We start from the raw sequence: 25,299 nt of genomic DNA, 5'->3' as shown, positions 1-25,299 counted from the left end.
CCGTGAGCCATTTCACTGGCCCAGAAAAATCAAAATTTAAATGGAATTTGAGCATTCATTACTTATGCTTCTAATTTTGAAAAGTTTACTTGCATTCAATTATTTGTTTGTTTTGTTTTTTGAGATAGGGTTTTTCTGTGTAGCCCTGGCTGTCATGGAACTCGCTCTATAGACCAGGCTGGCTTTAAGCTCATTTACCTGCCTCTGCCTCCTGAGTGCTGGGATTAAAGGCCTGGGCCACCGCTGCCCGGCCTGAGAAGCTAATTGTATTAAAATAACCTAGATGATGTTCTTTTAAGAAATTATTATTTATTTTTACATGTGTGGGTGTTTTACCTGCATGTATGTCTGTGTACCACATGCATGTAGTACCTGTTGGACTCCTGGTCTGGAGTTACAGAGAGTTGTGAGCTGCCATGAATTAAAGCTGGGTCCACTACAACAGCAGTCAATACTTTTAACCACTGAGTCCTCTCTCCAGCAAACAAAGACTGCAGGTGACGTCACATTAACCAAGGGTCAAAGCTCAGTTCTTTCACTGTTGCCTGAGAATATGACATCTTGACCTGACAAGCACAAATTCTGGTTCACTCACAGCTCCACGATATAGGACTTTCCGCCTCTTTCTGGAACCTATAGAAAGGGACCTCCATTCTGCCTCATGGGCCTGAACTTTCCGAAGAGCTCCCACCATGCTGCTGTCATCCATGGAGTTAATGCCTTGCCTGATAAATTTCTTTCTCATTCTTTCTCATTAATTTCTGCGTCATTCTTTCTCATTAAATCCTAATTTCTGTGCCCCTATTGCTCCCCGCCCCCAAGTTACTTCATACCTATGTAAATGGCAACTAGCAGTGCATTCTGTCTGTCTCTTTGATTTTTGAAGTAGAGTCTCTGTGAAAGGTTGGCCGTCCTGGAATTTAACTGTGTAGATTGTTATGCCCAGATCCGGAGTCCCCCCAAAACCAAGTAGGAGACTGAGTCCTGTATGTTAAAGCAAAGAGCCTTTATTCTTACACAAGTTTGCAAACTCAGACTCTCCATGTGTTCAGTGTATTGGCATGATGTTTTGTCATATCAATAGAAACCCTAAGACAGTAGGGAATGATAAAAAAGATAGAAATGACGCAGAATGTTTAGAGATAGGGGCCTTGATTATATCCTTGGCCAAAGGCCAAAAATGTCCTTTGCTCTGTCTTGACTGAAGTCTAGAAATGCCAAAAATATTTGGAGTCCTTTATTCCTTGTCTGGATCCTTAAGGTTTTGATTTTTGAAATTGGACAACGGGGATTAACAGCTTCGGGGGCCAGTGAGAAAGGATCTCATTTCCTGTAAACCTGATAACAGCAGAAAGGCAACTTTACTATTCACTCCTGAGGATTTAAACTACCATATAAAAAAGTGGAGGTGAGACTGGAAAGATATCTCAGCGGTTAAGAGCACTGATTGTTCTTCCAGAGGTTCTGAGTTTAATTCCCAGAAGCCACGCGGTGGCTCACAACCATCTGAAATGAGATCTGGTGCCCTCTTCTGATCTGGCCTGCAGACATACATGCAGACAGAACACTGTATACATAATAAATAAATTAATTAATCTTTTTTAAAAAAGTGGCAGTACTAGGCTTTGTCGAGGCCCATGAAGGCAGAGCTACTTTCTTCTGCTTACAAGAATGAGTTACAGCTGGGGTACATGGAGCTTGGGGTAACTGGAATCTGTGTTCCTGGGTCTTAGTCACTCAGGTTTGAAAGTCCCTGGATGGCTGTGGCTATAACACAGTGTTGGCTGATTGGAATTTCAGTGACAGTGGAGAAGTTGGAACTGAGTTAATACAAGACTCAGAAGAGAAAACCCACACCATTTATTACCTTTCCACGCACGTGAGCATTTCCACAAGAAAGGGAAGTGTGAAGAAATGACTAAAGCATGATGCCTCTACACCTTTCCGTACAAAATACACTAGCCTGTGAAGTCTGCTGGGGCACAGATCTCTGGACTCGGGGCAGTAAACTCTAGAGATGTCACTGGAAGATATCCGGGAGACCATATACGGTGGCGGAAGAGAAATTAATTATTCAGGCTCGGGACAGCCCAGGTGCTGGTGTTTTGTGGGAAAACTATTTCCCCATGGAACCTTTAACCTGCTTGTTAAAAAAGACGGGTCAAATGGCCCTTTCTGTGGCTGTCAGGGAGGTCCAACCTTTGGACACTATGATATGTTTGTTACCATCTGCAGTTCATGATGGAGAACCACACAATGGAGTTAGAAGAAAATTTACACCCAAGAAAATCTCATGTTTTAAGTAAGTTTATGGCTTTGTGTTGGGCTGCTTACATAGCTGTCCTGAAGTGCATGTGCTTGGGTAGACGCCCGTGAATAGTTGCTCCAGGGGTTCCAAATGATCGGTATACCATTTTGATGCATTTGAGATGGTCCATGCTTACCTACTTTTGTAGGATGTAGATACCAATATTTCTGCTGGAGCTCTATTTTTTTTTTGAAATATTTGGGGGTGGGACCTTGAAGAAAATGAATCTTGGCTGCTGGCTCCTGAGGAAAGCCTATTCCTGGCCAGTAGCAGCTGAGGAGCAGGCAGTGAGGTGGAGCTTCTGGGCAGTGCAGGAGGCCAGGCTGACTGCCACAGTGGAAGGTCAGGGTAGAGAGGGAGCTGGGCACATAGAACCTTCCAGATTGCTTGAAACCTCCCCTGAAAGTCAGCAGAGGGCTCTGTGAAGGGTGGCAAGATCTGCTTAAAACTGTAACAGGGCTGACCTTGCTGCTTTACTGAGGAAGCACGAGGGGGAGGGGCGGGGGACAAAGGCAGTGACAGGGATGAGGTCTGTGCACTAATCCAGGGAAAGGCAACACATGGCACCAGAGAGTGGGATCAATGATGAAGAATTCCAGTTCCAGACTGGGATCAGGTGGGCAGCATCAGAGTGTCCGCAGAAGAGGATACAGGCCCTGCAGTGGAACTAGTCCCAAGAGGTTTCTGTTGGAAAAGAGGGGATTAAGTTGTTAGCCTTGCTTACAGGGATTTCTGGACAGGCAGGCAAGACTGACCTTTTGTGTTTGTAGTAGTCTGAATGTAATTGGCCCCCATAATCTCATAGGAGTGGCACCATTAGGAGGTGTGTCTTTCTTGGAGTGGATATGGCCTTGTTGGAAGAAGTGTGTCATTGTGCGGGTGGGCTTTGAGGTTTTCTATGCTCAGGATACTGCCCAGTGTCTCACTTGACTTCTTGTTGCCTGTAAGATGTAGGACTTTTAGCTACTATTCCAGCACCACATTTGCCTGCATGCTGCCATGCTCGCTGTCATGATGGTGACGTCCTAAACCTCTGATCTCTGAGACTGTAAGAGAGCTACCCCAATTAAATGCTTTCTTTGTAAGAGATGCCATGATCATCGTGTCTCTTCACAGCAATAGACGGCCTAACTAGACAGAATCAGTTAGGAAATGTGAGTAACAGACTCACAGTGGCTTTAAGAAGCAGGAGTTTATCTTTATTCACAAGGTGTTTGGAGACAGAGAACTGTTGGCACTTGCTTGGTCAAATGATCACAGGGCTTATGGATCTCTTGGCCTTTTCCTCAGGTTAAACATGACTGCTAATGTTCCGGGCATCACATCCCCAATCAAGCAGGAAGAAGGAAGAGGCAGAGGGAGTCTCTCAGCAAAGCATGGGGTTTTCTAGTCGATCCTGTAGACTTGCACTTCGATTACATTGGCCATATCTGGTCACATGGTCACCCAAACCATCTGAGTAGGCTGAGAGAGTGAGAATCTATATTTATACTCACTAGGGGGAGGTGATGAGAAAGATGGATTAGGTCTAACAGAGTCACAGAACATCAAAGTGTCTGCCATGGTTCTCCTGGATGACCTGCCTTGTGGGCCCTTATTCTTTTGGGTGTCATCTCTGTGACTTGCCATTTCCTCCAGGGACCACTAGGACCCTTGGGTGGTCCTACTCTATCCCTGGTGCCCTGTCTTGCTTCTCTTTATATGTCAGAACAGCTCACATACCTGTAGAGCAACAACCCTCAGCGCTGTCTTTATTTAAGAAACGCACATCAGCATAACATCTCACCAGCAGATACCCAAGACAGGTACACTTCATTTAGAGCTTTACAGCTGGAACACACACACACACACACGCACGCACGCACGCACGCACGCAAGCGAGAGAGAGCTGGAAAAATACGCACGAGAGAGAGCACAAGGGCAAGAGATAGAATCTCCATTTGCCGCCACACCCACACTCTGCTACCCTCCCACCATTGTTTTCTGGAGCCTGAGCACCCAGCACACCCACAGGGAAATCTGCGTTTCTCTGGCAGTGCTATTCCCACCAGCAAAGGGCTTCAAAACAGAGGCATGGGCTTCATTCTTCAGGGGAAAGGATTCAGACCTTCCTGAATGTATTCAAGACAGTGTAGGAGCAAAAGATTCACACAAGAAGCACAAGCAGGGGCTTTGGAGGAAGAAGAGATGAGGATGATCAGATTGGGGGTATTGGGGGGAGAGTCTCAGGTGACAGTGGCTGACATTGTTGACTCTAAGAAGCTATTTTGTCACCATGGCCGGGGGTCTTCAAACTACCATCTGTATTTCCAGAGTTGAAAAGCTAAGATTTTTTTTTCTTTTTGGCTAGAATTGCATTGCGGTTACACCAGTAAATAGTGAAGATTGGCGGTTACAATCACAAGACCATTTGTATTTGCTAGGCTAGAGTTTCCCAGGCCACGGGTCCCTGTGTGTGTATTGTGTGTATGGGTGGGGGAGACGTCTATGGATAGCGAATGAATACGGACTTTAAAGCCGGCACTGGGACCCTCCAAGCCAGGGAACCAAGGGTATTGGATGCTTCAGTCTAGCTAACTACTCAAGCCAGTGTCCTGGGCTTTCCCTGGGAGTGTGTTAGACACGCACTTTCCAGGGACTGTTTCCAGGGCTCTCCAGTTTGTATGACATGTACATGTATGTACATACATGTGTGTATGGTATGTACAGTGAAGTTGGCAATGTGCTGTTCTATGCTGGAAGCCGGAGCACTGAGGTGAGATGCGGTTAGCAATTCAGGGAGGACAGGTGCGGAGGGAAAAAGCGGCAGCGTGCGGCAAGCCAGCAGGGCCCAAAGCTGCCTTGGTTAGGACTCTTCCCTCTTGGTCACAGCCTGCTGTGACCTCCCATGCCCAATTCTTTGCCACAGAAAGGCTCCTTCTTTGCTCTGTGATTTCCAAGGCATCCTTGGCCTCGGGTCAAGCCAGAACTGAGATGTTCCTGCCACTAGGAGCTGGGCTTCTCCCAAAAGCAGGGACTTGTTGGGAAGCCAAGGCAGAGTGGAAGGACATTTGGCCTTCCTTCCCACTTCTGCTGGGGAAGCCCATTTGGTGAGTGGGACTGGGGAGGGCACCTCGGGAAGGTCTTTCCTGGCAGTGGCTTCGTCTTAGCACAGGAAGGATAGGTGCTCAGAAGGAAAAGTCCCTACAGAGACTTCCCTATGGGGTGCGGGGATCCCCAGTTTTCCCAGGGATCGCCAGCCTCTCAGGTCTGCCTTCCTGGCATCACGGTATGCCAGGGCCTTCTGGATTAGGAGGGTCAGAGTGAGAGGCAGGAACTGAATAGAGGCAACTCTACAGTGCTCTCTCCTCCGTGGCGATTCTGCGCAGGTTTTCCCGGACTTTGATGAACTCAGGGGCGTGGTCCTCTTCCCTCTGTGGTGGGTTTTCCAGCTGGAAGAGAGAGACACGAGTGCTTTTGGAAGGGCTGGGGGAAGGGCTCCTCTTCTCAAAAGCCATGGTGTTGAACCAAAGGTCCTGTCCATGGGGAAGCAGAAGCACCCTGAGGTGGGTTTTACAAACCGTCCCAAAGTAGTGGCGGCTGTGGTGGTGGCGGTGATGGGTATCAGGAAAATAGATGCTTGAGAGAGAGTCTTCATAATTAACATGAAAAAAAAAACTACCCTCATTTCAGGAAACACTATCAAAACAGTATGCATGAGGTAATCCCACCATTTCTGAATATGGGCAGGGGGTTGATGAGTAAATGACCTCTCAAGGGTCAGGCTGCTTGTGGACTGGGGTTTTGAGCCTTGGACATGTTCTTGCTCTCTATCCCAGATCTTTCCTCTTAATAAACTTTATCTCCACCACCATCCATGCCCCGGGTCAATTCTTCCAGGACACAAGAACCTGGGAATCTCAGTGAGTACCCTCTGTACCAACATGGGGGCAGTGTAAGAGACCGGGTGCTCCTTGGGAAGCCTGGTTCAATTGTTTATCCTTCTGGCATCGAACTCCCAACCTCGAAAATGCAAATGGCGTCTGCTCTCAGGCAGATGATCATCAGATCTAATGGTCCTTATAGGAAAACAGGCCCAGAGAAGTGAAGCCACCATACTAGAGTCACACAGCAGGCCAGAGGTAGATTCCTGGCATCATGTCAACCTTCCCTGGGGGCTTGGAGGAGCTTGGACTGGAGTGATGGCCTCCTACCCACCTGGTTCAATCTCTGCTGCCTTCTCAGCAGCTCCTGCCTGAAGGGGCACTGAAGCCGCTTGGCCTCCAGCTCCTCCTCTTTCTTCTTGATCAACTGATTCCAGCGACGGTGCTCCAGGACCCGCTGCAGTTCGGGTTTGCTGTCCACACCCAGGCCCCTGGAGGAGGGGAGCTATCAGGAGATTCCCTTCCCAGCCTTCCCAGTCTGGGACGGCAGTTTTCGGTGACGCCAGCGCACCATTATCTCCTATGATGTTTGGGCAACACCGGTGGCGGGGAGGGGGGACGGGGGAGGGAGAGGGGGGTAGGTACCCTTGCTGTCCCATGCTATAGGGAAAGGCAAAGAGCCACTGTGTCCAGTTGCCAGGCAGGCTTGAACTATAGCAGGAGAATTTCAGCCCAGGCAGCAGAGACCAGGTGCCCTGTGGTTGCTGTGTATTTTATGAGAGCTTCTGAAGATGCTGGGCTGAGTGAGCGCTCTCAAAATCTCCTGCGAGTTAGTTTCTTTACAAGGATATCTATTTATCCCCATTCTCCAAGCCAATTTTTTTTTAAAGTCTAGGAGACAAGAAACAACGTCTGGTTTTCATGTTTCCTTGATTATCAGTCACATGCAATGACCTTTAAAATGTTTCCAGCGTTTACATTTCTCCTTTTGCAAATTATTTCTTCTTATTTAGTTTTTCCTTGTAGACTAAGGTACATGAATATATTAATATTTTATACTGTATATGCAGTTTCCAATTTAATTTATTATATAGCACATATTTCGGTTTGCTTGAAGCTGTTTTTCATTGTGGTGGTATTTTTGATACTATAGTGAATGAGCACCACACTAAAGCAACCGGGAACATGACAATGTTACAATATCAAGGAAAAACAAACCCACAAACAGTCCAGAGTGTAAGGGGCACTCTGCTGTATATTGGCTGTAGCTCAGAATGGAAATTACAACCAGCTCCAATACAACTGGCCAGCAGAGGGCGCCACGAAGACAGTCCCTCCACCTTCAGCCTGGGCCAGGGGACTACAGATGTGCCAGATTTCCCCTTGGCTCTTCTGTTTCAATACCAGCCTCTCGCCCAATATGGGAACATGGTTGTGAAGGAGCCATCGCTGCCTGATACCCCAACAACATCTGTGTGCGCTCTAGTTTTCTCTGCTGACACAACCCACCTCCCACCAGGGCTGCCTCCTCTCCCTGCTTTAGGCCTTCCAGGTTTCATCTCTTTCATGAAGTCATTTAGACAGCCCCACACTTCCAGTACCTCCTCTGGGGTCCCACACTCTTTTAAAGCCTCCATCAAGGCACACACTCTCTGCCTGATATTCTTTCATTCTCCTCTGGGAGGAAAGGAACCAGGCCTCTATTTTTGTATTCTAGGTCTGGGAATGGTGCTCTGCATGCAATAGGAGTTTAATAAGTTCACGTGGCTTCCGTGGCATCCAAGCATGCATTAAGTGGCTGGGAGAGAGGATGGGGCTTTTGGGTTCTCACCGTGGGGCTCCAGATAATGATCAGGCCAACCTCTTTAGGTAACATTTATCTAAGCACAGCAGGCCTGTGCAGGATATTGCTAGGCCAGGCAGCTGGGTGCCATCCTACCTTCTGTGATTCATGAGCAGCTCCCGGTGTAGCTCCTGGTGGCTTCGAGAGGCCTTCACAGGGTTCAGCAGCTTCTTGGGTTTGATGAGCTCTGGATTCCATGACTCTCTATACTCTGGCCGAGCCATGAGTCCCCCAATGTCTGCCCTCTCCCTCTGGATCTCCGAGTACATTGAAGCTGTCGTGATGGGCAGTGAAGTTACTTCAAGGATGTCTGCAGCCCTACCCACTCCTTGGGGCGCAACTTAGTGGGGAAACCTGGGTAAGCTATCTGACCATCTGGATCATGCTTTCTGCCCCTCTGTTGTGGGTAATCAGCCATTACCCGGGAGTTAAAAGGTTGTTGTGACTATTGAAGATGATGTTTGTAAAGCATTTGGGGCACAGAAGTAAAATGTCACCAAGGCTTAAGATATGACTTTGTTATGGGACTGGAGAGATGGCTCTTTTCAGAAAGCATTTGCCATGCAAGCGCAAGAACCTGAGTTAGATTCCCCAGTACTCACAGAAAAAGCTTGGCATGATGCTGTGTGCTTGGGATGTCAGTACTGTGAGGCAGAGACAGGTGGATCCCTGGAACTCACTGGCCAGCCTAGCCAGCCTAATCAGTGAGATTACTCCTAATCCATGTCCCAGTGAGAGACCCTGCTTCAAGATGCAAGGCAGACAGTGCCTGAAGAATAGCATCCGAAGATGACCTCTGGCCTCTACACATATATGCACACACGCACATCTGCATATACATACATACCAAAGTGCATACAAATGGGTTGCCGCTGGCTGTGCTGGATAGTTTTATGTTAACCTGACACAAGCTAGAGTCATCTGAGAGGGGGGAACCTCAATTGAGAAAATGTCTCCATAAGACTGAGTTGTAGGCAAGCCTGTAGAGCATTTTCTTAATTGATGATTGATGTGGGAGGTCCTAGTCCATGGCGGATGGTGCCAGCCCTGGGCTGGCTGTAAGAAAGTGGTCCTGGGTGCTATAAGAAAGCAGACTGAGCCATGGGGAGCAAGCCAGTAAGCAGCACCCCTCTACGGCCTCTGCATCAGCTCCTGTCTCCAGGTTCCTACCCAGTTTGATTTCCTGTCTTGACTTCCTTTGTTGATAAGCAGCGATGTGGAAGTGTTAGGCGAATAAACCCTTTCCTCCCCAAGTTGTTTTAGGTTATGGTATTTCATCACAGAAATAGTAACCCTGGCAGTGAATAGGACACTGGCAGAAGAAAAAAAAATTACCCAAACTAAAACCAAAGGGATTATATTTGTGTTTCTGCTTTCAATAAGCTTGTACTAGAAAAAGAAAAGGTGTGTGTGTGTGTGTGTGTGTGTGTGATCTGTAGTTGTTAAAGACAATTTAGATATGGTAAAAACAAAACATCCCCCCCTTATTGTCCCATTCCCTAGCCATAGTTCCCAAATTGATGGGAGGGCTGAGACTTTCCGCCTTTGCCACAACAGAGAGTAGTCTGTGAAATGCAAGGGCTGCCGTATCCCTGTTACAGAGGGATGGCCGTCATCTCGTCTCATGTGTGACTGCTCTTGGTCCCTCTTCTGCCAGAGTAGTGGAACTTTGTCAGTGTACTTCAGATTCAGGCAGAAAGGCTTAGGACCACAGACAGGTCCCTGTTCTTGAAATGCTTTAGAGAGAGGAGAAGAGGAGAGGAGAGGAGGCGAAGGGAGGGGAGGGGAAGGGAGAGCAGAGCAAAGTTCTTTAACACACTAGTCACAGGGGATAGCTGCTGCCTGGCTGTTCATGGTTCTGTGTAATTACAGTGAATATTAGGTGAAAGGTTTGAGTCCCTCAGCCCAGCTTCCAGAAAAGCACCCTCAGCCCTTCTCTGAGACAGGTCTTTCTGCGACACCCCTGTTGGTGCTGACCTTGCAGCCCTCCCGCCTCCACCCCTGTAGCATTAGCAGGACCAGCCAGCATGCTTCAGCCGGTGGAGTTGAGCATGTTCTGTATGGTGGGCATAGCAAGCGTCTGGTCTAATATGCAGTAGGCACTAATGTTCATTAGTAACTGGTGCTAAAACTTTTAAGGTTTTGGTCTTGGGGATCCTTAGCCCTAAGTTGGTTTCCATGTGGCAATAGAGATAGCATGCCCTATCTCACATCCTGAGACGCCACCTTCTCGGTCTCCTCTTTTCTGTCCCAGGCTCTCTCTGGCTCTGGCTCTCAGCTTAGATTCGTTTTGAACTTGTTATATAGTTGAAGATGACCTTGAATATGAGGTTTTCCTGCTTCCACCTTCAGCCCCAGCAAATGAAAAGCATTAGTCTCCCGAAGGTGTTCTGGTGGTAACCAGGTGAAGTGTCAGAGTGTAGAAATATCCGCTTTTTTAAATTGAAAATATTTTTTCATACAATATATTCCGATCACAGTTTGCCCTCCAACATCTTCTTCCCACCTCCCAATTCACCCAGCTCCAGGCCTTCTTTCTCTAGCTCTTTGTTGGGGGCACAGAGGTCCTAGTACTCATAGAGGAACACTAAGAGAATTAGGCGTGTTAATCACACAGGGGTGTCTGTCTCCTCATGGAGGAGATGCAAATTGAATATCTGCATTGCATCCAGAGAGCTGAGAGTGGATTTATTAACAACCTGGAGGCCTTTTTGCTATCTGTGGAGGCAGATCTCACCCTAATTCCCCAGAATGAATATTCCAGACTCTTCCTCCCTAGACCATTTCCCATCCTTAGAAAGGTTGTCACAAGGACTTTATGGTTGCTGACTTCTGTGCTGTCAGTCAGAGACCACACTAGACACTAGGCCTTTTAGCTGTAGAACCCATCCTCAAGACCGCATGTACTCTGTAAAAGAGTCTCACCGTAGTCACACCTTAAGTTTTATTTGTGCACCTGGAATTGGGCTGATTGTTGCCTGGAAACCTTTCCCCAAGCTGTACTGTGTTTTAAACATGCTGACAGTGAACCACCTGGCATTAGACACCTCAAAGTCTGATCCAGGTTAAGTCAGTCTGCAAAGGGTTTTCATTCCCATCTCCTTGCATGGTTTGCTTCCTGCCTGACATCTGCAGGGGCCCCTTATCTCTTTGAAAAACTAATGGGTAAATTAAAGGAAATCTGGATTAAAAATAAAGAAAAAAACACAAGAAATACAGATACTCACAGATATGCACACACACACACACGCGCGCACGTACAGAAAAAAACAAAACTCATAAAAACACAGAATCAGAAGCCACTCTATACAAGTAAAGGATCAGTAAGATGTAGTGTTCAAGCAAAGCAATTGATATGAGAAACAAAGTCTACAGCAATACTACTGAGTTCACTTTCTGATGGCATTCCACCGCTGGGGGTGGCGCCTCTGTTAAGTGTGGCTCATAAACCCATTGAGACTCCATATTTTACACTAATTTTTCTTTTGCATGCAGTTATTAATTGGATATAGCTTTTTGATTAAGGATGAGAGCTTGTGTCCACTCCCCTCTCATCACTGGGCCTCCATCTGGCTTGGATCCGTTCAGGCACTGTGCCATGCGCTTTTGATTGGATTAACAGCCTCAGAAGCAATTTTTTGTTCTTTGATCTTTGAGACAGGGTTTCTCTGTGTAGCCCTGGCTGTCCTGGAACTTGGTCTGTAGATCAGACTGGCCTTGAACTCACAGAGATCCCCCGTCTCGAGGCCTCCTGAGTGCTGGGATTAATGGCGTGCACCACCACACCCTGCTCAGAAGTACCTCTAAAATGAGAATCATTATTTTCTTTCTTTGTATCTTTCTTATAAGTCAATTTGTTTTCAGCTTATATTCTAATTTTTTGGTTCTTAAAATGGTCACGAAGCACCTTAGTTATTTATTTGCTTTTGAGATAGGACCTCATGTAGCCCAGGCTGGCCTTAAAATTGTGCTATAGCCAAGAATGTCCTTGGACTTGTTATCTGCTAGTACAAGCCTGTGCCATCATGCCTGGTTTTAAGCAGGCTAGGAATCAACCTGTGCATGCTAGACAAGTATTCTACCGTCCGAGATACATCTTGGCACCTTTAGTCACTTTAAGCGGGAACATTAGAAAATTACCACTGTGCCCACCAAGGGGGATTAGTTGTTTTAGTTGATGGGATCGTATTTCTGGCAGCCAATGTACCAGAATGCTTTGATTCAAATTGGAGTTTTAAGATCCCTGTTTGCTATCTACTCCATTGCTGAGTTCTCCAGTCTTTAGTTCTCTGTAGTACTCGCTATGTCCCCAGCTCCCATCCTGTCCAGGCTGCCATCACACCACACTTCAATGTCTCCCCTGACTCCCTAGCTTCTCTGCCCTCACCCTCTTCGGGCCCCAATCTTCCCAGTGCAGAAAGCTTCTCATCGGCTACGTCACCTTCCAAAGAACTAGCTGTATATTGCCGCCATGGTAAGACAGCAAGCAGAAATAAGTTGTATAACTCTTGGAAATTTATGTACAATAATACTTAAAATATAATTATTTAATAATAATATTTTATAAAGACATAGCTGGGCAGTGGTGGTACACGCTTTTAATCCCAGGACTCAGGAGGTGGAGGCAGGTAAATTGCTGTGAGTTCAAGGCCAGCCTGGTCTACAAATTGAGTCCCAGAACAACCAGAGCTGTTACACAGAGAAGCCCTGTCTAAAAAAACAAACAAACAAACAAACAAAAAACCAAAACAAAACAAAAAGAGGACATTCCTGTATCCCCAGTAAAACAATAGGAGAGAAATTAAGTTTTATGGCAGGACACAAAATAAATTACACAGAATTAAAGAATTAGGAGTCTTGCACAATAGGAATGGACATTGAGAATATATGAAATAATGTTTGCCATACAATCATCAGATGCTTGCATTCCTCTCATTTGCCATGTATTATGGCAGCATTAGGTACCCAGCTGGGAGCTAAGCAAGTGGGGGGCCCTGCTCTAACGATTACAAATGGGACCAAATTCATCCAGGTGCTGGGGAGGGGCCCTGTGAGGAGGTGGGGCTCCAGTGAGCATTGAGAGTGAAGGGGAAACGGCTCCAGGCCTGGGGAGCAGCTGTCTGGCTCCCACACCTTGAACAAGCCTGGTCTGTTCTGGGAACACAAAAGCACAGTGTGCCCAGAGAGGCGCCATCCGGTGGTGGAGTGTTCGCCATGAGGGTGGACAGCTGGCTTCAGGTCCGGGAGAGGGCGAGTCAGATTGGATTTCTGAAAGGTCATGCTGGCTGCCGTGTAGGGGAAATGGCCAACAGGCCTTAGGAATTTTTGTTTCCTTCCCTTTCAGTGGGCTGCTTCTGTTTGCTCCTTCCATCCCCATTACATTCCAGAGAAACCTTGGTTTGGCCTGGTTCTCCATCTTCGCCCCCAGGCCACCCCCTCAGTCTTGGTTTCCAGGGTCCCTCTGGGAAGACAAGCCTTGTCTGGCTTACCCTTCTGTAGTCACTGTCGTGAAATACCTCATACACATGGAAGAGTAGAGCCCTTCATTTTGTACTGGGCCCTGCAGATGGGATCACCTCATACACCAGGTCTATCAGTGGTTACTCCTGGCTGAAGGGTCTCTCTGGGAGTCCACTCTTTTTAAATCTATGGTCTATGATGAGGCAGGGATCTCTAAAAGGGCAGTTGCAGCTGGAAAATCTGCCTTTACCTCTCTAAAGGCTGAACTTCAGTAGGTGTGTGTGTGTGTGTGTGTGTGTGTGTGTGTATGTGTGTGTGTACAGAATGAAGAAGGAAGGGCTCATGGGAACCCTCAGGGTTTAAGAACTGCAATATGAGTCTTCTAGCCTTTTAATTTGATAGATGAGGCTTCTGAGTGGAAAACCCTGTGTAGGTCCTCTCATGGAAGATGCTGTTCACTGGAGGCCTTGGACCCTTGTGGTCACAACCTGCCTCACTAGAGTGGCAGCCCTGGTTGCTGATAGGAGCCATCTATTCTGATATTTGATGGGGGCACTATATAACTCCAAAGCAGAAGATCTGAATTATCCTGGAGGTCATGTTGGGCACCTTGGGTAGGAATCTGGGGTCACTCCCAAAGCTGCTGCGGTTCTGAGCAATCTAAGACCATTCCGGATGTGGCCATGATGAGGCCAAGAACTGGGCTTTAGACAGGCTAGCTCTGAAAGAAAATGAGCTGGCAGGAAGAGGAAGGGCTGGTGAAGGAGGAGATAAGTGGCCAATACCCTTAAAGGAGACATGGAAGTATCTGCCGTTCACACCTTGAGTTGAACATCAGCTCTGCTCCCAAATCAATGAAGATTTCTGAACAGGAAGCTGCGGATGCTCACAAGGCTCTTGGTAAATGGCTAGCTTGGAGTCCAAAGGCTCCGTGCTGGTTCCCAGGGCTGCCAGAGATGGCAAAGCAGCCTGTGAGTTGCACTCTCGGGCCTCAACTCCCGCAGGTTAAACCAGAAGTAGTGATGTGTGGCCAGCTTATTAGCTGAGATCCCTATTAAATACATCCCGATCATAGCCTTAGGACTGAGTTCTCTTATTTTGTTTTTTAAGAGGGGATAATCATTAAGTCATTAAATTTTAACCTTTGCTGAATGTTGGGGTCCCCAGGGGCGTCACACCCTAATTCCAGTTCAGTAGCTTAGGGGTACATCTTAGTGTTTGAGAGGCTTGAAAACTCCTGGGTGACTCAATAGTCAGATGCCTTTGCAAAACCAGAGGAAGGAAGGAGGGAGGGAGGGAGGCATTCAGGCCTCATTGCTGCAGCCAAGTGACTCTAGTTGGCCATGGTTGGCCAGTCACTGCATGCAGGTCTGGTTGAGGGTACACTTAGGCTTTTAACCCAGGCATCCTCCTCTGGAGAATCCTGGTGTTGGAAGACTGAGGAGCATCTGCTGGGCAGGAAGCTCTGCAGCCAGAAGTGTCAGCTAAATGAGTGTCTCTAAGAGAGCAGTTGGTGAGGCTGACCTCTTCCAGGGGGCATTCAGGGAGATAAGAGTGAAGAAGAGAGACTGAGACCTCTGGTTCTCCCCAGAAGGTCCTAGAGCTGCGTCCTAGAGACTGAGCCAGGTTCTGGGTGTACACAGCTGGGTTGGAACAGTAGCCTTGACAACAAACCCTGGTCCCTTCCTGGACAGTGAAGACAGAGATAGAGGAGAATGATAATCTTACTTCAGGTCAAATTCATACTGAAAACAGCTGTGGGACCAAGGCTGATACCCAAGGTCCTCCTACCCCTCCTTGAGGCAGGGCTCATATATGTCATGTATGCTTCAGACATGCTATATAGCTAAGGATGACCGGGAATTCCTGATTGTCCTGCTGCTGCCTCTCAAGTACTAAGATTATAGTGTCGCCACCATGCCCCATGAATGAGGCGCCAGTGATCAGTCTCAGGGCTTTGTGCATGCTAGGGAGGTTCTTGACCAACTGAGCTACATTCTTAGCTTTGCCTACGGTCTTAATGTCCCTTCTGTCTGCTTTCCGACTATCTTCAATGTTCTTATCGTATTTCTGTTACAACAAGTGACACTGGGTCTAGTCAAATGTCCAACAGTTAAAGCAAAGGCAATAGATGGTAACATGCAGGCCTAGCTAGTCAGGCAAATAAGCCATGCTCTCTGACCTCTGACCAGCGGAAGTCACGGCATCCACGCTAAGGTCGTTGGAATGTAAAAGGATACGGTGTGCCCAATGCACTCTGCACAGTACTTGAATTAGCAAGGCCCACCCAAGGCAAACTGTAAGCCTCCTGTCCTGCATGTTTTGGGGTGATCATGGGACTTGGTCTGAATCTTCCTCATTTTATAGTTGAGGAAGTCAAAGCCCTTTATGCCAAGATACATGTTGGGTAGTTAGCAAAGCCAGGATCTTTGGACTCCAAACCTAATATTCTTTCTACCATGACATTATCTCCCACAAATGGCATATTTTTGACTCAGTAGAGCAGATTTACTTTACTTTTTTACATTTGCTCTCTCTGTGTGCTCAAGAAACCTATGGGAGAAGCAGCTGAGCCCCTTTGACAGCTGAGAACACGGAAGCCAGAGAAACAGCCTGTGAGAAATGCTAGCGCTACCTTGCCACTTGAAACCACAGGCCTGGCAGCCTTCACCCCCGTCCCCCAAACCATCCTGGTCCAGCATCAATAGCCTCAGAAGGGAGGCTTTGAGAAAAGCTGGCAAGGGAAGGAGGAACATTCAGAAAAGGGACAAGCTGGCTACCACGTGTCCTGCCTGCCCTTTCCTCCCTGCGGGTGGCATGCATTTGTGGCTTACTGGCCAGTAGCCTAAGAACACATCTGGCAACACCTCCCGGTCTCCCTGCAGCCTCAGGCCAACCTTGAAGCTGCCTGTCCATCTGAACAAGAGGACTCCAGACTGGCTTCCTCAACTCTCTGTCTTGGTTCACTGGAACTTTCTAGGCAGTGAGAAGAGGAGTTGGGTTGGAAGGGTTAGCCATACAGGGTCCTTTGCAAGGTTAGGAATTGTACCATGCTGTTGGGCAGGAACCAGCATGAACAGATCTCCCATCCTGCTACCCATGTGGTCTGGTGCCAGCCCATTTTATCTGAGACTGGCTCAGGGAAATCACTGCAGGGATTACCATCCTTCAGGCTAAGAAAGCCACCAGGATCCAAGTCACCCAGAAACCTATGCATGGGGACAGCCTCAAACTTAGAAACCACCCTGCTTAGAGCAGCCTATAGTGATGTGCAATTCCCTAGGGCCTAATTTCTCTAGTTTCAGACTGGCCTTGTACCATGGGATGCTAAAGCCAAGTTCATCAGCAAGGTGGACACTACCGCTAGCCCTGGACCCACTGAACTGCCGATAAACTGAGAAGGTGGGCAACCCCTTCTTAGGAGCAGTCACCCCACCTCAAAGATGCCATCTGATTTCTCCAGATCACATTGCCAGGGGTCAAAGGAACAAGAATCCGAGCTGAACTCTGGTGCCCAAACCCAGGTTCTGTGTTCTCATTGCATATAAAAGCCGAGCTTTTGTCTATCTGTGGATTATTTACTGACCCCCCTCTTCAATAACCCCACACACCCCTATTGTGTAATAATGGACCTAGGAGAGCTGTAGCGGACATTAAATTACTCCCAGTATTTAGAAGCAAAAGATCCACCAGGCTCCAGAACTGTAATTGAGAGCCCACTCAATCCCTGTCCCCCACCCCCACTTCCTAACCCCTTATCATTCACCCCAGTGAGGCAGAGTCTTTAGGTACCTAAATTCGAAGGGTTCAGTTACCAGGACAGCTTGCTCTGGTGCTCCCAGGTCGCTCTCCGTCCCTCCACCTTCTCCCAGAACACAGCCTGACAGCTTGGGACAGAACAGGCAGGAGTCTCAGAGCAGTGTCTGAGCTGTGAGCTCCTCTGCAGCTCGCAGACTTAGGGAACCCTAAGAAGGTCCCAGGGCTGAGGCAGCCGCCCCCAAAGGGCGGGACTTAAACTCCCGAGATGGGAGGCAGTCTTACATTCCTGTTTATTCTGATATCAATAAAAAGGAACTGTTGCTATAGAAACTGTTATTTCACTTGGTGAGTGGCCATGTCCTCGGCTCAGAACACCATGTCCAAGCCACCCTGATTGAGAGGCACAAATAAATACCTGTTTTGTCATATTGGTGAGGAATATGAATCATGCCAAGCTTTGTTCCCATTAAGAAGGCTTCTAGCTGCTGTGGAGGAATTTCCCTTGTTTGTATGGGAGGGGATTCCAGCACTTCCCTCAAGGAGTGGGAAGCCACGCTCCCTGCTGCAGTAAGGAATTTTTTAGAAGGGTCTCTTGGGGTGCTAGCAGGGAGAAAACTATACCTTGAGCCAGTTCTTGGCCATCCTCCAGGTACAGGTGTCAGTAACATTGTGACATGAAGCTGTCATTTACAAATCTGTTGAACTACATTGAACACACCTGTGGGTGGTTTGAAGAATCCATGCATACATGGGTAGTGGCGGAACACACCTTTAATCCCAGCAGTTGGGAGGCAGAGGCAGAGAGATCTCTGAGTTTGAGGTCAGCCAGTCTACAGAGCAAGTCCCAGGACAGCCAGGCTAAGCAGAGAAATTCTATCCCCAAAAAAACAAAACGAAGAACAAAACTTGTATAATATAATACATATAACTTCATACCTGGAGCTTCAAAGAAGAAGCAGCAGGATGTAGTAGACAGGAGGAGGGTAGCTGATGGAGTCTATACCCAGACCTGACCTGATCCCAGCCCTTTCTGTACTTTGGTTTCTGTGGCTGGGTAATAAAACCTCAATGAGATGGTGTTCACTAATATACCCTACAGAGAGAACTGTCATGTGCTAAGGGCCCCAATAGCCATGCTTGTTCTTGGTCACAATGAGACTGTGTGTAAATGAAGCTGAGGACATGGGCAGAACCCCAAAGCAAATCCACATGCTTGTAGATCAGAGACCTTTCCCTTACCTCTGAACTAGCTTCCTCTTGAGCATTGGGAGTGTTCCTGCTTTTGGCCTTATCCTGTGCTCTTCAGTGAGGAGACCAGCGCCTGCCAGTGAGACTAGGCCTTTATCCCAGTTCTTTTTCTCATGAACTTCAGTTGTCCAGGAACTATTAGGACCAGGACACACACCATGGTAAGCAGATGCATTGCCCATGCAGTTTGGGGTTCTTTTTGGCCACAGGATCTGTTCATTTAGCTAACATCTACAGAATATATACTGTATTCCTGTCATGACCTAAGTGGATTTATGATGGGAAGGAGACAGACGGTACCCCTGTCCTTGGAGAATCCACTTTCAGAGAGGGGGAGGGAGAGACAGACAGAGAGAGAGAGAGAGAGAGAGAGAGAGAGAGAGAGAGAACAGAGAGAGAGACAAAGAGAAACAGAGAGAGAGAGACAGAGAGACACAAAGAGAGAAACAGAGGGAGAGACAGAGAGAGAGAGAAACACAGAGAGAGAGAGAGAGAGAGAGACAGAGACAGAGACAGAGAGAAAGACAGAGAGAGCGAGCAGATAAGGAAGGCACACAAGAAAACACCAATCTGTGATGTATGGCTGTGCAGAAGGTAAGGTTGAATGAGAAGGGCAGTGATCTAGAGCTTGGGAAGGGTGGGCATGGCAGAGGCTGACTCATAAGAAACTGGCTATTGTTTATGTGGGAGAGATTTCCAGCCTGAGGGCGGCTAGTGTCAAGGCTCTAGAGTGGGAATGAGCTGGAAATAGTAGCAGAAGGCCAGGAAAGCTGCAGTGAGGAAGGGGGGAGATGGAGGGACCTGGAAAAGGGACCTGTGGGAGGGTACTTCAAACACTCTGAAGCCATAGAAGCCTAAAGTTGTGCATTCTCAGGCACTCAGGCATAAGACAGTGTTCTAGAAAGAATGTATAGTCCTCCGTGTTTGTTGCTCCCAACTTCTGCTTTTCTGGAAATTCCTGGAATGGTAGCCTCCCCCAGCTTCCCACCCTGGCGGCTTTGTTTCTCACAATTCTCCTAGTAGAATAGGAGGACTAAAGCCTTGTCAGGGACTGGGGGTGTAGTTCAGCTGTAGGATGCTCAGAGTCCGTCTCCAGCACAGCGTAAAACTGGGTGTGGTGGCTGATACCTGTGATCCCAGTACTGGGGAGACAGAGGCAGGAAGATCAGCAGTTCAAGACCGCCCTCAGCTACACAGTCAGTTCAAGGCCAGCCTGGGCCACAGGAGACCTCATTTAAATAAAACAAAGGACTTGTTGACTACTGTGGCTACTCTTTTCCTTCTTATCTTATTCAACAGAGAAGGAACTGGGTGCTTCTTTGGGGATTTCAGTAGCCCATCAAAACCACCCTTAGTGCCTTCTGAAAACTGAGGCTCTAAGGGTCCTAGGGAAAGACTCTGATAGCTTCTGTTTATGTCTGGAGTCCCCACATCAGCCATGGTTACTATTCCTACCATTCACCCACTCTTCTAAAAAGCCCTGCTTGATGAATGGCCAAGGACAGTTGGCCAAGAAACATCAGTGCTAGGTGTTAGTGCCACTGTGTGGCCAGGACTCTTTATGGTGTTCTACCTAAGGCTTTTGGCACAGCCCAACTTGGTGCAGACCCAACAGGCTCACCCATGGAGTTGGCAGCCCGGCAAGAGGAGCCTTACCTTATTCTTGTCGTGGCTTCGGTCTCAATACTTTGATGCTGGCTATGGGTTAGACATGAAGTATTCCCCACAAAAGCTAAAGTGCTGAAGCCTTAGTCTCCAGATGTGCCGCTCAGAAGTAACTAGGTTGTGATGGCCTTACCTTCATCAATAGATCAACGCACCGATGGGTTCACAGTTGAATAGGCTATCAGAAGGTGGGGGGCTAGTGAGGGGAAGGAAGTAGGTTTCTGCGATGGGGTGACTTTGGGTACATCTTATCCCTGTTCCTTACCCCTGGATATTATAAGGGAAGCAGTGTTCTTCCAGCATGTTTCTGTCATGTCATAATCTTTTGTTTTTGTTTTTATAAATTTTTATTGAGCTCTACATTTTTCTCTGCTCCCTCCCTGCCTCTTCCCTCCCCTTCAACCCTCTCCCAAGGTCCCCATGCTCCCAATTTACTCAGGAGATCTTGTCTTTTTCTACTTCCCATGTAGATTAGATCCATGTATGTCTCTCTTAGAGTCCTCACTGTTGTCTAGGTTCTCTGGGATTGTGATTTGTAGGCTGGTTTTCTTTGCTTTATGTTTAGAAACCACTTATGAGTAAGTACATATGATGTTTGTCTTTCTGGGTCTGGGTTACCTCACTCAAAATTGTCATGGTCTTAAAAGCAATAGAAGCAGCTTCCTGTCGTGTGTGAGTACTCATAACATTGCACAGGAGATGGGCAAGCAGAAGCAAAACCACAGCCATCAATAAAAGAGATTGCAGCACCTTATGATAGGTGCAGTCACCTCCATGCCAACCTGTAAAAACTGTCCCTCACATTGTAGGGGACAAGCACACCCACAATGATGCCCCTTCCTTAAGAAAAAAAAAACAAGCTCATACATAGAGAACCCACTTCTATGTACACAAGTCCGTCAGCGAGGCCTCTTCTAGGGGAGTAAATCTCAACCACCATTGCTAGGTATCTCTGGATGCGAAAAACAGAAGGACCGGGACATGCTCATAGAGTGCTATATCAGAACCTTTGATGGGACCTAGATAAGGAAGTTTGTGTATGTGTGTGGGTTCTGTGGCTCAACAGCAGGACTTTGGGCATGCTAGATATGTGATCTATCACTGAGGTCCTTGCCGGGTCCAGTTAACATATTCCCCTAGGGGAATCTTTGGTATTTTAAAGTTTGAAAACTACTATTTGATATGATGCATTTGTAAGCCCTTGTCTTTTGTTACTGTTCTGTAATGTTTGTGGCTTAAAAACCAAGCAAACCCATCCACACATTGCTTTTGTCAGAGAAAAGCAGTACGGACACAAAAGTATGGGGGAAAGCCGCCTCTTCCAAGCAGTTGTCCTGAGAGTCGGTTTGGAATCCTGTATGGGTCATGTTTGTTTGACTTGAGTATGGGAGAGCAGGGGCCCTTAAGCAAATGAATCTAGCAGGGAGATTGTTCCAGAAATCTTCAGGGTTCAAGGTGGAGTCACTGCTTTTCTGTCCCCTGCTTTTTCTCTCTTCTGAAACAAAGAGCTTTAGAAGTCCGTGGGCAGCCCCACAGTGGGAAGACTGAAGGATACTGTCACGCTTTGCTGCTGCGTTCACTCCGTCTCCTCAAAGTATGAGAGGGAAGGATCCTGAGCCCAGGGAAGTCAGCTAGCTGGGGCGGTTCTTGCTGTAGCGCAGGAAAAACCTCCCCAACCGCTTTCCTTTTATTTCAGCTTAGTTTTCTTCAGCTCCAAAGGCAATTCAGATGGGCCCACAAACATCAGAGAAGTTTCCATAGTAACTTGAACATTCTTCCTTGACCCTGTGCTTTAGAGCCTCCATTTCCAAAGAAGCCCACAAAGTAGTCCTAGGATCAAACTGGCCACCTCTCTGGCCACTCCAAACATATTCTAATGAAAGGATCCCGGGGGCAGGGGAAGAAGCTTGCGGGTGATTGTGAATTGGGGAAGAGTTGCCTTTCCAAGTTTGAACTGGAAGACATTTACCCCGGGGAAGGGATTTCAAGCGTGAAGACGGGAAGTGGGACAGGGCCGCAAGAACCAAGAGTTCTTTTTCCGAAAGCTGGCTCTGAACCCGCTGCCGTTGGCATAGTGAATTTGGACTCTAAGAGCGATCTTACCCTATTTTATTTGCCTTGCAGGGAGACAAATCAGGATATATTCTCACGTTTCCCCTCACCCCATGTGTATGTCTGTGTGATGGGCAGATCATAGTAAACCATAAAATTTCAGAAATTCATGGTTGCATGCCTGGGGGCTGGCGGTGGGGGAGAGCAGCGCTCCTGGAAGAATTTAATTCACATAAGCAATGGATTTTACAAGCACGTCCATTTTATCTTTGGAGCTACTTGGAATAAACTATTCTTCGTTGTTTATGTGAGGTTCAAATTGTACCAAGGTTAATTCTTTCATGCAGTGTTCCCTGGGAGTAATCGTGGAATGGAGGCTTTTCCGCCCCCTGGTGGCTAACAAGGAGTACAGACACCTGAAGAGGTGCCCTGCTATCCAGGCTCCACACAAAAGCCTTCCTCCCTAGGGTGGAAGTAAAACATGCCAGGTAGACTTTAAGGAGGGACAATAGCTTTCCAGGTATGACTGAGTGTGAGTTCTATCACAGAGTGAGTTCTTCCAGATAGGGGGCTATAAGTATATGTGTCAGCCCAGACACCAACCCGGGATCCTCTGCTGTACCACTAGAGGGCCTTCAACATGCCTTCCTCATCTCTGCAACTGGACAGTTGTTCTTCTGATGAACAGAGCACAGGGCAGGGAAACCTCAGCCCCAGAGTTGGATCACCTGCCTAAGTGACACTATAATCGTAACACCTCATGTAACAGCACTAAAGTTCCCAACGTTAGGAAACAGATGTACAGGTAAACTAGGCATGGGATAGACTAGAGGCTGTTTGTAGTTAGGAGGATTGTGGGGTAAGCTCTGCCCTTTCGTTTCTCATCCAAATATCCATAGATGTATTCATCACTAGGTTGCAGAGATGGGAACAATTGTCCTCTCTTTGTATAAATCAGTGATTCTCAACCTTCCTAAAGCTGGGACCCTTTAATACAATTCCTCATGCTGTGGTGACCCCCAACCATAAAATTAAGCCATTGGTAGTTCACAACGGTAATTTCGCTACTGTTATAAATCGTAATGGAAATATCTGATATGCCGGATATCTGGTATGCGACTCCTGTGAAAGGGTCTTTGGAACTTTGGAGAGGTAGCCCTGAGTTTGAAACTGTTTTCTGCCTCTGAGGTAGGTGGGAGATTCCGTAGCGGACTAAGGGTTGCTGTTGCTGCTCCCTGGAACTGTCTACTTACTCACTAAATGGAGAGGATAATCAGTGGGTCCTGGCAGAACCAAGAAAGTGGAACTAGACAACACTTGATGTTTCTAGTGAGTGCTCAATTAGTAAGCCCTCAGTCCTCAGGGAGGCCTCTGTCTCTGTCCTGGCTTGGGTGATATAGTTAGGGGACCAGCCTGTGACCCTGAAGCTCTGACTTGTCCGTGCTGAGCTGAAAGTTGAGAGCGGCAGTGCACAGCAGCTCTTCCAGTTAGAGAAAGCTCAAGGTCTTCGGATTAGGGAATCTTGCCGCCAGCTTTAGGAAAAAAACGGCGAGCTTTGAGGTTTGAAATCTGATTCTTTGATTGGGAGTTGCTGGCTTTACGCGGGTGGGGTTCAGACCCTCCGCCAGGAAGGCGCTGTTGGTCCTGAAACCTTGGCCAGTTATTGTCTAGGGGCTTAAGGGAACCCTTATTCAAAAGTTCACAACGGGTAGCTGAGCGGCGATATCTGGGCGACGGTAGGAGTGGGGCGCAGCAACACGGATCCCCCAGAGCTCTAGGCGGACGCAGGCGGCGCCACTACAGCGAAATGCTCTGACCTATCCGCTGCCTTAGCACTTTTGGTGGCGTAGTCCGCCACTGACTGAAACCCGCTCCTTCCCCGGGCAGAAGGCAACTGGCCAGGAAGACAAGTCCTTTGACATTTTCGAATCACTTCCTTAAGAGGGCAGGGGTCCCAGTGGTTTTTTACCTTTCCCCAAACTCTTTCCCGGAGTTCAGTTCCAGACGGAAGCATCCAAGTCCTCACTAACGGCATTTTCTCCTTTTTTTTTTCCTATATCTCGACGCTTATCCAAATTATTTTTTTATGCTGACCATATAGTCATTTATTTTATTATTTGAATAAAAGGCGTTTAAAGTGTCCTGAGCAGAAAGTACAGTGCTTATCCGCACATAAGCCAACAAAAAATTTAGAGATGAACACCTGTCATCCAACAACATCCTCAAAATTCAAAAGCTGCCTCATGTCTCCTTCCCATTTTATGCGCGCCCACCTTTAGCAAATGCTTTCTGAGCTGCCTGGACCATGCTGTCCCCTCGTCATGGGCAACCACCTATGGGACATCAGGGCCAATACTCAGGGCTTTCTTCCTCCGCGGAATTCCCGCTTTGCTGCCAGACCTACCTCCTACTCTGGGCTGTTCTCTGCATGCTCTTGAGGACACTGCCAGATACGAATCCTGACAGGGATCTAGCAGAACCTCGGCAGGGAGGACTTGGTGTCTAAGCAAGAGTCTGCTTTTGTGTACGCTCATCTGTTTCCACACCCAAGAAGAAGGCAGTCGATGGGAGAAAAAGCGAGAGAGAAGAAAAGGAGTGATGGAGAAATGTCGAAACTGAGATGATGGGAAGGAAGAAACCTGGGCACCAAGGGAAGGAAGGACTAGGGGCGCTGAAGTCTGCAGGGGGCGGTCCCGCTGGTTCCCACTTACCCGACCTGAGCAGCATCGCCCGGTACAGCCCGGTAGCCTCGGCGGGCGCCTTGGACCACTCGCCCAGCTTCTGCGCCATGCCCCGAGCTGAGTGTCCCCACCGCTGAGCCTGGACTGAGGGCCTGAGCAGCGGCTCAGTGATAGTGACGCGCCTGGCTGCTCCACCCGCCCGCCCAGGGATCTGGTTACTGTAGGCTCCTGAGACACTGCGGTGTTAGAGGGCCAGGGCCACAGGGAGTCTCTGCACGGAACAGCTAAGGCACAGCGGGCGTCTCTGGACACCTTTGCAGCATCACATGGAGCGCGGCCGGCCTCCTTCCAGCCTGGCTTCTTGCCCACTTCGCCCCGTTCTTGGTCTCTGGCCCCTATGAAGGCTGTGAGCAGGTATGG

The 25,299-nt window shown here is 47.9% G+C and overlaps 1 protein-coding gene and 1 long non-coding RNA gene across 4 annotated transcripts in view; one reads left to right on the top strand and one right to left on the bottom strand.

Annotated features, from left to right (window-relative positions):
* Positions 1 to 25,299, top strand: part of LOC121455020 — a 39,641-nt gene that overhangs the window by 10,291 nt on the left and 4,051 nt on the right. The window lies entirely within an intron of this gene.
* Fam107a (family with sequence similarity 107 member A) lies at positions 1,025 to 25,002 on the bottom strand. 3 transcript variants are annotated; one of them, XM_041662504.1, is made up of 5 exons: positions 24,910 to 25,002; positions 8,111 to 8,288; positions 6,506 to 6,662; positions 5,645 to 5,739; positions 1,025 to 2,992 (listed from the first exon to the last, which is right to left on the bottom strand). In XM_041662504.1, the coding sequence occupies exons 1-5, from the start codon at positions 24,986 to 24,988 to the stop codon at positions 2,935 to 2,937; spliced, it is 567 nt and encodes a 188-aa protein (XP_041518438.1). In that variant the 5' UTR covers positions 24,989 to 25,002; the 3' UTR covers positions 1,025 to 2,934. The 3 variants fall into 3 exon arrangements, with proteins under 3 accessions (XP_041518438.1, XP_041518440.1, XP_041518439.1); XM_041662506.1 differs by lacking the exon at positions 24,910 to 25,002 and adding an exon at positions 17,290 to 17,460; XM_041662505.1 differs by lacking the exon at positions 24,910 to 25,002 and adding an exon at positions 17,267 to 17,440.

Source organism: Microtus oregoni, unplaced genomic scaffold (genome assembly GCF_018167655.1).
Source record: "Microtus oregoni isolate MIOR12 unplaced genomic scaffold, Mior012 000013F_ref0000133, whole genome shotgun sequence".
Lineage (NCBI taxonomy): Eukaryota > Metazoa > Chordata > Mammalia > Rodentia > Cricetidae > Microtus > Microtus oregoni.
Note: the sequence above shows the minus strand (reverse complement) of the source record. Positions and strands in the feature narration are given on the sequence as shown.